This window comes from Salvelinus alpinus, chromosome 3, assembly GCF_045679555.1.
Source record: "Salvelinus alpinus chromosome 3, SLU_Salpinus.1, whole genome shotgun sequence".
Lineage (NCBI taxonomy): Eukaryota > Metazoa > Chordata > Actinopteri > Salmoniformes > Salmonidae > Salvelinus > Salvelinus alpinus.
In genome coordinates, this window is record NC_092088.1 from 22,001,564 (window position 1) to 22,016,034 (window position 14,471).

The 14,471-nt window shown below is 43.8% G+C and overlaps 1 protein-coding gene across 5 annotated transcripts in view; it reads right to left on the reverse strand.

Moving 5' to 3' along the window:
* Positions 1–14,471, reverse strand: part of LOC139570287 (PH and SEC7 domain-containing protein 1-like) — an 82,675-nt gene that overhangs the window by 5,653 nt on the left and 62,551 nt on the right. For 4 of the 5 annotated variants that reach the window (XM_071392045.1, XM_071392046.1, XM_071392044.1 and 1 more), the window contains 5 exons: positions 4,405–4,598; positions 3,864–3,934; positions 2,349–2,506; positions 457–601; positions 37–180 (listed from right to left, as the gene is read on the reverse strand). In XM_071392045.1, the coding sequence (XP_071248146.1) occupies positions 37–180; positions 457–601; positions 2,349–2,506; positions 3,864–3,934; positions 4,405–4,598 (712 nt within the window). Of the gene's footprint in view, positions 1–36; positions 181–456; positions 602–2,348; positions 2,507–3,855; positions 3,935–4,404; positions 4,599–14,471 lie in introns of those variants that run through there. The other variant, XR_011674042.1, reaches the window with a different exon arrangement.

The following is a 14,471-nucleotide window of genomic DNA, read 5'->3' on the forward strand; positions in this document are numbered from 1 at the left end:
CTTTGAAAAGTTCACACACTGTCGCCTCGGGCTCACCTCAAACTCCAGGTACTCGTCCCGCTGGCGGTACTCCTCCAGCTCACGGCCTTTGACCTTTCGGTCTGGAGGATACGAGCGCAGCTCAGCCAGTTCAGTGGAGATGGCCCGGAACCGAGCCTCATGGGACTGGACCTGCTCCTCCTGTAAACACAGATACTTAGGGTCAGAGTTCACCACCCAGGTCACCAGAGGGCCATGTATTCTCTCCCAGCACATGATCATCACTAGTTTGACCTCTGTAGGCCTATACTTTATTTCTGAGATCATCGCGAGTTTTGTCCTTTAATCATCCTTGTGGAAATTTAAAATAATAGCATTTATTCATTCATTTTGAAGAGTGCCTTCAGGGATGTTTTCAATTATGGTAGTGATGTGGTATGGTAAATGTGATTGGTGATATGGTACGGAGGAGGGTACCTGTGACAGTTTGGAGGTGGAGCCTGGCAGCAGCGGTCGGGCAAATTTCTTCTGTGAACCAATGGCTGCAGGGAAGGGTGGTGCTGAGAACATGGCTGATACCGTGTTGATGCGCGTGATCCACGACTGCATTTGCTCCGCGTTTCTATGGAGGACAAAACACACACACACACACAGAGTTTATGAGATCTTGTTGTACAAACACACGCACGCACGCACACACACGCACACACCACACCCCACACATATCAATCCCTACTGCACAGAGCTAAACTAAGCCATCATAGTGATTATCATCACAGCTGCTGTATTGAAAAACGCTGCTTTGCTGTTGAGAAATAAATAATTGAGGGGCCAATTAATAGATGTTATCTACTAACGGGCCATTAGAGACCCCGGAGAGAAATCAGATGGAATCAGACGGTTTTGTCACAACTACCTGGACACTGGCTGAGAAATGAGAGAGAGGAAGAGAGGGTGGGAGGGAGGGAGAGAGAGAGAGGAAGAGAGAGAGGAAGGTATCTGGGACAGGCTGCAACTGGAGCAGAGCTGGTCCTCCTGGGTGACTGGAACATGTGGCCACATCATGTGCCTCTGCATTCTTGATTTACACCCCCCTCACCCTCACCCTCCTCCTCCCAAACACACACACACACACACACACACACACACACACACACACACACACACACACACACACACACACACACACACACACACACACACACACACACACACACACACACACACACACACACACACACACACACACACACACACACACACACACACACACACACACACACAGCAGGAGGTAGCAACAGCCATGACTGGCTCGTGAGAAGGGGAGAGACTGGCCCAAGACAGCTAGTGGTCAAACAAGGAGACAAGAGGAGGAGGGTGCCCTTGCAAAGTCAAGATCAGGTTTATTGACCGAGGCTGATGTTAACTGAGTGGCACAGCGGTCTAAGGCAATGCATCTCAATGCCAGAAGCGTTACTACAGACCCTGGTTCGATTCCAGGCTGTATCACAACCGGCCGTGATTTGGAGTCCCATAGGGTGGCGCACAATTGGCCCAGCGTCGTCCAGGTTTGGCCAGGGTAGGCCGTCATTGTAAATAAGAATTTGTTCTTAACTGACTTGCCTGGTTAAATAAAAGTTAAATAAAATAAACAAATAATAAAAAGAAAAACCAGGGCAGATGTTAACCAGGGCAGATGTTAACAGAGGGCAGATGTTAACCGAGGGCAGATGTTAACCGAGGGCAGATGTTAACAGAGGGTAGATGTTAACAGAGGGCAGATGTTAACCGAGGGCAGATGTTAACCGAGGGTAGATGTTAACAGAGGGCAGATATTAACAGAGGGTAGATGTTAACCGAGGGCAGATGTTAACAGAGGGCAGATATTAACAGAGGGTAGATGTTAACCGAGGGCAGATGTTAACAGAGGGTAGATGTTAACCGAGGGCAGATGTTAACAGAGGGTAGATGTTAACCGAGGGCAGATGTTAACAGAGGGTAGATGTTAACAGAGGGCAGATGTTAACCGAGGGCAGATGTTAACAGAGGGCAGATATTAACAGAGGGTAGATGTTAACCAAGAGTAGATGTTAACAGAGGGCACATATTAACAGAGGGCAGATATTAACAGAGGGTAGATGTTAACCAAGAGTAGATATTAACAGAGGGCAGATATTAACAGAGGGTAGATGTTAACCAACGGCAGATGTGTGCTGTGCAGGGAGCAGTTGCAGGTTATGGCTCCAAGCCAAATAATGAACCATCTCGCATTCAACTTATAGTGTGTAACCTGAACTCGTGAAAGGAAGGGATGGCTCAATCTTACAGAGGAATGAGAGAAGAAGAGTGAAGCGAGGGATGGGACTCACGGTGCCTGGAAGAGGTAGACTCTCCAGTCGGCGGTGCGGAGGTAGAACACATTGGGTCTCTTGCTGTAGTCAGCAGCCCTCATCGCCAGAGAGTGGTGGATAGACACGGCGTTCTTCAGATCCTCGTCCGACAGCTGTTTATCTGGCCGGTACTCTCCCTGCATGGTCAAACAATGACAATCATCATAAAGTGTGATTACATCATGATATCTTCATTTACCATCGCAGTAGTTCTGACCACAGGGTAGTGTATTCAACCCCCAGATGGTTCTTTGAGTACCGGTAATCTAATTGAGTTGTAATGTGAGAATGTCAAGCATCAGTAAGTTTGTAATGGATGTTATGGTGTGAAATTCCAGAAATCAAAAAACACAGCAATTGATTGTAGCCCTTTCCTGCAATCAAATGACCAAATCTCCCTCTAGTGGCCTCATGGGTGGAATGTTATTACTATCTTTTATAAATTCATAATTAATAAACATTATTTTTAAAAACCTGCAGAAAATCCAGTGTTTCTATGTCAAACGGTTTTGTTATATTTCAGTCTTCTGTGATGTATATAAAGTGTAATATTGGGATGCAAACTCAAAATGAATACATTTGAAGTCTATATCTGACATGGTACAGGTGTCTTCTTTTGTTTAAGCCCATAACCATGTTTGTCAGGTGTATACTTTTTATCAAAGTAGATTTGTTTAAGACTATCAAGAAACACTCTGTGTGACCCTGATTTATCCCACTGCAGTAAAAGGTTAACTGAACCGTTGGTGATTGAATCAGGACAATCTAGAAGATAACTGTGTCCAGACCTCTCTTTTAGCAGGATGACTTGTTGATGGGATGTTACAGAACAAACCACACTAAGGAAATGGGTATTTTTGACACCCGAGTAGGTGCCTTGCCTCTGCCAATAGACATACAGTACATAACATACATCATTGGCACAGCTGCGTCGCCATGGGACCGCCTCTGGTTGGGACCCTTGCTTCTGTTCAAAGTGGCCGAGTCACACACAAGTCCAAGAAGCTGGCAGGGCTGCCCGTAGCAAAGGCCAGGACCACTGGTCCAAATGGGTATAGACGGCAATGCCAGGTCTGCGGACTGCAGTCTGAAGGCACTGAACCAAGGACTCAACCTTTATGCATTACCTCATACTGATAATATCAACACCCAACAGGGTATGGAAAGCCATCCGGATGGCTGGAGAGTGAGATCTGTATTTCAGTGTGTTGTCAGTCAAAGATTGGTATACTTCCATGTGTATCACAAATGTTATTGTGTATGAGTATGTAACAAAGTAGGATCATCGTAGCAGTCTTTTTAGACTTACATTTTCAGGACATTTGGGGATTTTCTTTGGTGCAAAAACATATATAATGTCAGTGAATACGAGTATGTAAAAAGTGAGTTGACTGAGCAGGCATTTATAGACTTTTCAGAATTTCGGGACAGTGAATGTGTTGCGAGTTCATAAAGTGAGACAGAAGTGACAGAAGTGTAGTCACACCTGCTCACCTTCTGCAGGTAGAGAATCACCCCCTTCAGAATGCCATAGAACGTCTTCCATCCTCTCTTCCCACGCGGTGCTGAGATCAGGAGAATAGTTTGGTCAAAACATAGGTCACCTTCAAATGTCCATACTACCTTCACACCTATACATACTCAATACATTGCTTCATACTAAGTGGTAGGCAAGTATGGATGTTATACAATTTACTGTATGTGGACCACAATAAGTATGCTGTAGCTGTTGCTAAAATAACAGCATAGGGGTAAATGAGTAATAATGATAATAATAATAGTAAAAAAAATGGGACTTAATGCGTTTCAAGGACTCAAAGTCACTTTACAAATGTAGAAATGAAAATAAAACAAAAAAATAGCAGTCAAAACAAAACAAAAATATGAATATAAAGAGGGGTGGGCTTAACAAATAAACATCGATGAGGATAAGGAGGGAATACGACACATACTATAAAGATTTATAGGGGTGGTCAATGGGGGTTCAGACCAATAAGCTATAAATGTACAATATATCTATGGCTTTGACACGTACTTCTCTTGCCGTCTGAGTCGGCGTGCACCTTGCGCACCAGGAAGCCGTTCTTGTACAGCAGGGCTCCCGAGGGCTGGGCCATGACCACGAGGTGTTTCCCACCGCTGGCCATGCTCTTCATGTGTTTAGAGGTGGAGTCAGCCTGGTTGGTGTCCCCCAGCTCCGAGAAAGACTTCCGCATCTCCTCCTCATCGCTACGGCGACAACAAACAGAAGGATGAGCAACCTGGTTGCTGTTTTACCACACCTCATTAGCAACAGGTCAACCAATCACGTTCAACCAATCACTTTCCAGCTGTCTCCCTCTGTGACTGTCCATTAGAAGACAGAGATGAGAAAGAGTAGTTTCAATGGCCGAACACATACAGTTGAAGTCGGAAGTTTACATACACTTAGGTTGGAATCATTAAAACTTGTTTTTCAACCACTCCACAAATTTCTTGTTAACAAACTATAGTTTTGGTAAGTCAGTTAGGACATCTACTTTGTGTATGACACAGGTCATTTTTCCAACAATTGTTTACAGACAGATTATTTCACTTATAATTCACTGTATCACAATTCCAGTGGGTCAGAAGTTTACATACACTAAGTTGACTGTGCCTTTAAACAGCTTGGAAAATTCCAGAAAATTCTGTCATGGCTTTAGAAGCTTCTGATAGGATAATTGACATCATTTGAGTCAATTGGAGGTGTACCTGTGGATGTATTTCAAGGCCTACCTTCAAACTCAGTGCCTGTTTGCTTGACATCATGGGAAAATCAAAAGAAATCAGCCAAGACCTCAGAAAAAAAATTGTAGACCTCCACAAGTCTGGTTCATCCTTGGGAACAATTTCCAAACATCTGAAGGTACCACGTTCATCTGTACAAACAATAGTACGCAAGTATAAACACCATGGGACCATGCAGCCTTCATACCGCTCAGGAAGGAGACGCGTTCTGTCTCCTAGAGATGAACGTACTTTGGTGCGAAAATTGCAAATCAATCCCAGAAGAACAGCAAAAGACCTTGTGAAGATGCTGGAGGAAACCGGTACAAAAGTATCTATATCCACAGTAAAACGAGTCCTAAATCGACATAACCTAAAAGGCCACTCAGCAAGGAAGATGCCACTGCTCCAAAACCGCCATAAAAAAGCCAGACTATGGTTTGCAACTGCACATGGGGACAAAGATGGTACTTTTTGGAGAAATGTCCTCTGGTCTGATGAAACAAAAATAGAACTGTTTGGCCATAATGACCATCATTATGTTTGGGACTGGTGCACTTCACAAAATAGATGGCATCATGAGGAGGAAAATTATGTGGATATATTGAAGCAACATCTCAAGACATCAGTCAGGAAGTTAAAGCTTGGTCGCAAATGGGTCTTCCAAATGGACAATGACCCCAAGCATACTTCCAAAGTTGTGGCAAAATGGCTTAAGGACAACAAAGTCAAGGTATTGGAGTGGCCATCACAATCCTATAGAAAATGTGTGGGCAGAACTGAAAAAGCGTGTGCGAGCAAGGAGGCCTACAAAACTGACTCAGTTACACCAGCTCTGTCAGGAGGAATGGGCCAAAATTCACCCAATTTATTGTGGGAAGCTTGTGGAAGGCTACCCGAAACGTTTGACCCAAGTTAAACAATTTAAAGGCAATGCTACCAAATACTAATTGAGTGTATGTAAACTTCTGACCCACTGGGAATGTGATGAAAGAAATAAAAGCTGAAATAAATCATTCTCTCTCCTATTATTCTGACATTTCACATTCTTAAAATAAAGTGGTCATCCTAACTGACCTAATACAGGGAATGTTTACTCGGATTAAATGCCAGGAAATGTGAAAAACAGAGTTTAAATGTATGTAAACTTCCGACTTCAACTGTAGGTCATACAAACTCCTTCTTCACTGGTTGTATTGTGCTTTTTGTCATCTACCAAAAACACTGAAGTGAACTTTGTGGGCATAGCCTTGGTTATATAACATTTATACAAAGCACAATTCTACCTAGGGGGAACCTGAGTGAATGAAAGGGTTTCTTCTTCTTCAAAGCCTTAATTCAGTTAATTCCCTCGCCCCTTCCCTCCTCGACCATGTCGTTGTGATTCCCTCCTGGTCTCCAGAGAACCAGTCCACTCTCCTAGATCAAAACACACTGCAGTAGAAGAGCGACACGATCAATCGCGTGGCGGCCTTGAGGTGAAAAACGAGGGCATTCCGTTTCACTAGGGACTTCCTATTTTTGAGACTAATTTCAGACTTGTCACTGGCTTTTTCAGTTTTGTTTTTCCCCATTGATCAAGAGAGGAACTGCTCCAGAACTGTGAAAAGTCATACTTTTCCCAAATGTGTAACTACCTCAAACAAAACAAATAAATGGGCTACAATTGATGTGTTATTACAGAACTAGAAAATGTCTGTGTGTATTAGTGCATGAGGAAAATATAACTGTATCTTAGTATACAGTTGAGTGTAATTCTTATACCAATGGAGACTGGTGGAGGGAGGGTGGCTTATTGTAATGGCTAAAATGTAATGATTGGAAAATTATCAAAAACATCAAACACATGGTTTCCATTCCATTTGGTTTTCATGTGTTTGATGCCATTCCATGTGTTCCCTAACCATAATCCCTACCCTTACCCTAACTTTAACTATAACCCTTTACCTAACTAACCCTACCCTTAACCATTTAAAATGTCAACTTCAATGGGATAGGGACGTCCCAAGGAATCCCGGATAGCACGCTTTTTTGAGGCAGGTTCAAATGATGATCACTCTAGTCCCACTCAAAATGAAGATACTGTACTTAGTATAAGCCATGTACACCACATGTCCCCTTACTGATATGATAATCCTACAACCATGGTTGGGGTGTTGTTATCATCTTTTTACATGTGGGATGATCTGGACCTGAGGCAGCAGTTAAGAGGATGACTCATGTTAAAAGCGAAACCTTTCCTATAACGTTTCCCAATACTAGTCAGTCAATCCACCCAAAATCAGTCGAACCCAGTTTAAACGAGGACTACACTCGTTACCTCACCATGTGTAAAAGTTCACATTCAAAATAGACATGCAAACCACCATCAAAATGGCTTCCCTTGTAACCCTTTCAGAGTATGATATGAGTAACCAGCCGTATATAACAACAGTTAGCTCTACACGAGAGAGAGCATGATGGATAGCTAGTGAGAGGTGATGAGCATGTGTCTCAGAGTTCTAGCCTGTTGCCTGGTAACTGCTGGTCTGTGTGAATCCCACTCTACACTGAGTCAAAATAAAAGGGAGAGAAAGAGAGAGAGAGAGAGAGGGAGAGAGAGAGAGAGAGAGAGAGAGAGAGCGAGAGAGAGAGAGAGAGCAAGAGAGAGAGAGAGCAAGGGGATGGATGGAAATGAGGGAGCGAGGGAGCTAAAAAGAGGAGAGAAAACAAAAGCCTAGAAAGACAAAGCTAAGATGAGCCATGTCCAATCAATTGAATTTACCACAGGTGGACTCCAATCAAGTTGTAGAAACATCAAGGATGATCAATGGAACCAGGATGCACCTGAGCTCAATTTCGAGTCTCATAGCAAAGGGTCTGAATACTTATGTAAATAAGGTATTTCTGTTTTGTATATGTAATACATTTGCAAAAATGTCAAAAAAACTGTTTTCACTTTGTCTTTATGGGGTATTGTATGTAAATTGATGAGGAAAACATTTTATTTCATACATTTTAGAATAAGGCTGTAACGTAACAAAATGTTTAAAAAGGGAAGGGGTCTGAATACGTTCCGAATGCAATATATATTGAACAAAAAAATGAACACAACATACAACAATTTCAATGATTTTACTGAATTACAGCTCATATAAGGAAATCAGTCATTTGAGGAGCCATAGTAAAGAGGAGAGGAGAGGAGAGGGGGATGGGGTTGTGGTGCGGAGGAGGAAGAGAGTGAACAGGTTGATTAGGTGTAGGTTTATTTGAACATCTTGCAGAAACATACGTACATCAAATATGATGTCATAACATAAAACACAAGTTCCCAAAGAACACAGTGGCCATGCTTCTTCAATGGAAGAAGTTTGGAACCACCAAGACTCTTCCTAGAGCTGGTCACCTGGCCAAATTGAGCAATCGAGGGAGAAGGGCCTTGATCAGGGAGGTGACCAAGAACCGGATGGTCACTCTGACAGAGCTCCAGAGTTCCTCTATGGAGATGGGAGAACCTTCCAGAAGGACAACCATCTCTGCAGCACTCCGCCAATCAGGCCTTTATGGTGGAATGGCCAGACGGAATACACTCCTCAGTAAAGGGCACATGACAGCCCACTTGGATTTTTCCAAAAGGAACCTGAAGAACTCAGACCATGAAAAACAAGATTCTCTGATCTGATGAAACCAAGATTGAACTGTTCGGCCTGAATACCAAGTGTCACGTCTGCAAAAAACCTGGCACAATCCCTACGGTGAAGCATGGTGGTGGCAGCATCATGCTGTAGGGAGGTATTTCAGCGGCAGGGACAGGGAGACTAGTCTCGGAAAGAGGGAAAGATGAACGGAGCAAAGTACAGAGAGATCCTTGATGAAAACCTGCTTCACACTAACAAAATGTGGAAAAAGTCAAGGGGTATCAATACTTTTTAGTTTTTGCTATGACATGCACTGTCAACTGTTGGACCTTATATAGGCAGGTGTGTGCCTTTCCAAATCACGTCCAATCAATTGAATTTACCACAGGTGGACTCCAATCAAGGATTGGAGACATCAAGGATGATCAATGGAAACAGGATGCACCTGAGCTCAATTTCGAGTTTCATAGCAAAGGGTTGGAATACTTATGTAAAAAAGGTATTTCTGTTTTGTATATGTAATACATTTGCAAAAATGTCAAAAAAACTGTTTTTACTTTGTCATAATGGGGTATTGTATGTAGATTGGTGAGGAAAACATTTTATTTCATAGATTTTAGAATAAGGCTGTAAAGTAACAACATGTTTAAAAAGGGAAGGGGTCTGAATAGTTTCCGGATGCACTGTATACTGAACAAAAATATAAACGCAACATGTAAAGTGTTGGTCCCATGTTACATGAGCTGAAATAAAAGATCAGAAATGTTCCATATGCACAAAAAGCTTATTTCTCTCATATTTTCTGTACAAATTTGATTACATCCCTGATAGTGACCATTTCTTCTTTGCCAAGATAATCCATCCAGGTGTGGCATATCAAGAAGCTGATTAAACAGCATGATCATTACACAGGTGCACCTTGTGCTGGGGACAATAAAAGGCCACTATAAAATGTGCAGTTTTGTCACACAACACAATGCCATAGATGTCTCAAGTTTTGAGGGAGCGTGCAATTGGTATGCTGACTGCAGGAATGTCCACCAGAGCTGTTGCCAGATAATTAACTGTTAAAGGTTGTCAGTATGTCCAACCGGTCTCAAAACCACGTCAGCCCAGGACCTCCACATCCGGCTTTACCTGCAGGATCGTCTGAGACCAGCCACCCAGACAGCTGATTAATCTGAGGAGTTTTTCTATTTGTAACAGAGGCCTTTTGTGGGGGAAAAAATCATTCTGATTGGCTGGGCCTGGCTCCCCAGTGGGTGGGCTGTGCCCCTGCCCAGTCATGTGCAGTCCATAGATTAGGGGCTAATGAGTTAATTTCAATTGACTGTCTTCTTATATGAACTGTAATTGAGTAAAATTGTTGAAATTGTTGCATGTTGCATTTATATTTTTGTTCAGTATACAGTATTTATAATAACGTATAAAAAAAACATTTGTTTTTGTTGTTGGACATAAGACTGTAAAATCACCAGGAAATCAGCTCAAAGTTATTTTAATTTCTGAAATCTGTTCCCAAGTATTCCCACGCATAGATAGAGAGGCATATGTGATCATGTCCCAATATAATCAAGGTTTGAAATGATTCTGTTTTTGTCAAATACTATACTGTATGTGTTTGGGATTCTTGCGGTCAATTTGCAGTGTACCAAATATATATATATATATATATATATATATATATATATATATATATATATATATATCTGGCCCCCCGACCGTCCGCCCAAGGGAAAATTGTCCCACGGCTAAATGTAATTGGGGACCTCTACGATAGAGTATTGCCTTAAACTCCTTAGATTATGCGGTCTCTGTGTAGGGTAGAAACTAGTGCAGAGGATTTGTGTGGCTATGCAGGAGCCCTTTGAAGGTCTTGACTGTAGGTTCATCATGCCTGCTCTCCAGAGATGGGAGTGAGTTGCAGGGAGTGCCAATGACGCAGCAGATTCGTCTCTGAATGCCTTCTAAGTCTTTAGAGAGATACTTTGGAAGGCCAGGCCACACTGGCGAGGCATACTCCATGATTGGGACGGATGAAGGTCAAGTATATCTGCAGTAGGACTTCAGTTGGGAGGCCAGCTTGTCTTGCTTCACTTAGGTAGTAGATCCTTGGTTGAAGCTTTTTTAGGATATACCGGACATGCTCGTCCCAGTACAGGTCAGCTGACATCATCACACCTATCCGTCGGAAAAACTCCAAATGCTCAACTGGGAGGCAGTTTACAGGTGGAAAAGCCTTGTCAGCCAGCAGCCTTTCTGAAGCTGATGAGCATATCCGTAGTTTTCTTTTCGTTCACATACAGGCAGTTGGTTTTTCCCCACTCAGCCACTGCATTGACGGCTGCTTGTGTTTGGCCAGGTAGATTGCCAGGAAACAACTCTATGAGTGTGAGGTCATCAGCACAATTGACAGGATGGATGCTGATTGGAAGGCTGGAGTCTAGGGTGTTCATGCATAGCACAAACAGTAGAGGAGAGAGCACACCACCCTGGGGAACTCCAGCTGGGACTGGCTGTGAGTTAGAATGGTATGTTCTCCACCTCACCATCTGCTTGCAGTTATCCAGGTAGCTCTTGAGGTCTTAGGCTGGGAATGTGTGAAGACATTGCTGCACAGCAAGCTAACGGTAACATACACTTTTTATACAAAAGTATGTGGACACCCCTTCAAATGAGTGGATTCGGCTATTTCAGCCACACCCGTTGCTGGGAGGTGTATAAAATTGAGCACACAGCCATGCAATCTCCATAGACAAACATTTGCAGTAGAATGGCCCATACCGAAGAGCTCAGTGACTTTCAACGCATAGGATCCCACCTTTCCAACAAGTCAGTTCATCAAACGTCTGCCCTGGCAGAGTTTCCCCGGTCAACTGTAAGTGCTGTTAATGTTAAGTGGAAATATCTAGGAGCAACAACGGCTCAGCTGCCACACAACGAACAGGACCGCTGAGTCTGTCCTCGGTTGCAACACTCACTACCGAGTTCCAAACTGCCTCTGGAAGAAATGCAGCACAAGAACTGTTCATCGGGAGCTTCAGGAAATGGGTTTTCATGGCCGAGCAGCCGCACACAAGCCTAAGATCACCATGTGAAATGCCAAGCGTTGGCTGGTGTGGTATAAAGTTCATCACCAATGGACTCTGGAGTAGTGGAAACGCATTCTCTGGAGTGATGAATCACGCTTCACCATCTGGCAGTCCGGCGGACAAATATGGGTATTACGGATGCCAGGAGAATGCTACCTGCTTCAACGCATAGTGCTAATTGTAAAGTTTGGTGGAGGAGGAATAATGGTCAGGGGCTGTTTTTCATGGTTCGGGCTAGGCCCCTTAGTTCCAGTGAATGGGAATCTTAATGCTACAGCATACAATTACATTCTAGACGATTCTGTGCTTCTAACAGTTTGGGGAAGGCCCTTTCCTGTTTCAGCATGACAATGCCCCCGTGCACAAAGCGAGGTCCATACAGAGTTGTTTGTCGAGATCGGTGTGGAAGAACTTGACTGGCCTGCACAGAGCCCTGAACTGAACCCCATCAAACACCTTTGGGATGAATTGGAACAACGACTGCGAGCCAGGCCTAATCGTCCAACATCAGTGCCTGACCTCACTAACGCTCTTGTGGCTGAATAGAAGCAAGTCCCCACAGCAATGTTCCAACATATAGTGGGAAACCTTCCCAGAAGAGATGGAGGCTGTTATAGCAGCAAAAGGGGGACCAACTCCATATTAATACGCATGATTTTGGAATGAGATGTTCGACAAGCAGGTGTCCACATACTTTTGGTCATGTAGTGTAACACAATAGTCTTGTCATACCTGTGACACTTCCCATTAAAACACACATGACACCTGTCACTGACCGTATACAGTTGTGGTCATGTGAAATATGTGTACTATGAATAGGGCACCTGATGCAGAGCAGAAGTAATCACAACGCCTGACGTAGATTACCGTGACGATAGAAAGCATTTCAGCCATGATATCCGAATAATCCTTATCGTAACCAAAATCATCATCATGCAAATGGTTTTGACTTCCGGGTTGGAGCGAGTGGTCGCATTTCGCACTTCGCACCGCTGGTAGTATTACTTTTCATTACATTTCATTATAGTACAACGGTTTGATTTGTCTGATCTTAGCAATTCTTTTTAGCTAGCTACATAGCCGTCTTTGTATCAAAGATAATTGTGTAGTTTAGCGTAATTATCGTAATTATCGTAATTATCGTAATTCGTCGTCCTAACGTAGTCAACACTGCTATTTGGCCAGCAGCTAGCCAGCTAGCCAACGCCCACCGTCTACCGAATAGCAGCACTGTAGAAACTATTACATTCAACGGAACGACTTGATTAGTGTAGTGTTAGCTAGCTACATAGTTGTCTTTGCTGTCTTCGTAATTTACCGAGGTTAGCTAGCCAGCTATTTGTCGTCCCTCTTAACGTAGGAAACACTGCTAGCTAGCCAGCAGCTAGCCAGCTAGCCAACGTCTACCGAATAGCAGCACTGTAGAAACTATTACATTCAACGGAACGACTTGATTAGCGTAGTGTTAGCTAGCTACATAGTTGTCTTTGCTGTCTTCGTATCCAAGATAATTGTGTAGTTTAGAGTGTGTAGTTTAGTTTAGAGTAATTATCGTAAATTACCGAGGTTAGCTAGCCAGCTATTTGTCGTCCCTCTTAACGTAGGAAACACTCCTAGCTAGCCAGCAGCTAGCCAGCTAGCCAACATCTACCGTCTACCGAATAGCAGCACTGTAGAGACTATTACATTACAACGGAACGACTTGGTTAGTGTAGTGTTAGCTAGCTACATAGTTGTCTTTGCTGTCAAGATAATTGTGTAGTTTTGAGTAATTGTCGAGGTTACCTAGCCAGTTACCGAGGCTACCTAGCCAGCTACACTTTCAAACTAAGTCAACAACGCAGCCACTGCTAGCTAGCCTACTTCAGCAGCACTGTATCATTTTAGTCAATAAGATTTCTTGCAACGTAAGTTTAACTTTCTGAACATTCGAGACGTGTAGTCCACTTGTCATTCCAATCTCCTTTGCATTAGCGTAGCCTCTTCTGTAGCCTGTCAACTATGTGTCTGTCTATCCCTCTTCTCTCCTCTCTGCACAGACCACACAAACGCTTCACACCGCGTGGCCGCTGCCTGGTGGTCCCAGCGCGCACGACCCACGTGGAGTTCCAGGTCTCCGGCAGCCTCTGGAACTGCCGATCTGCGGCCAACAAGGCAGAGTTCATCTCAGCCTATGCTTCCCTCCAGTCCCTCGACTTCTTGGCACTGACGGAAACATGGATTACCACAGATAACACTGCTACTCCTACTGCTCTCTCCTCGTCTGCCCACGTGTTCTCGCACACCCCGAGAGCTTCTGGTCAGCGGGGTGGTGGCACTGGGATCCTCATCTCCCCCAAGTGGACATTCTCTCTTTCTCCCCTGACCCATCTGTCTATCGCCTCCTTTGAATTCCATGCTGTCACAGTTACCAGCCCTTTCAAGCTTAACATCCTTATCATTTATCGCCCCCCAGGTTCCCTTGGAGAGTTCATCAATGAGCATGACGCCTTGATAAGCTCCTTTTCTGGGTGACTTTAACCTCCCCACGTCTACCTTTGACTCATTCCTCTCTGCCTCCTTCTTTCCACTCCTCTCCTCTTTTGACCTCACCCTCTCACCTTCCCCCCCTACTCACAAGGCAGGCAATACGCTTGACCTCATCT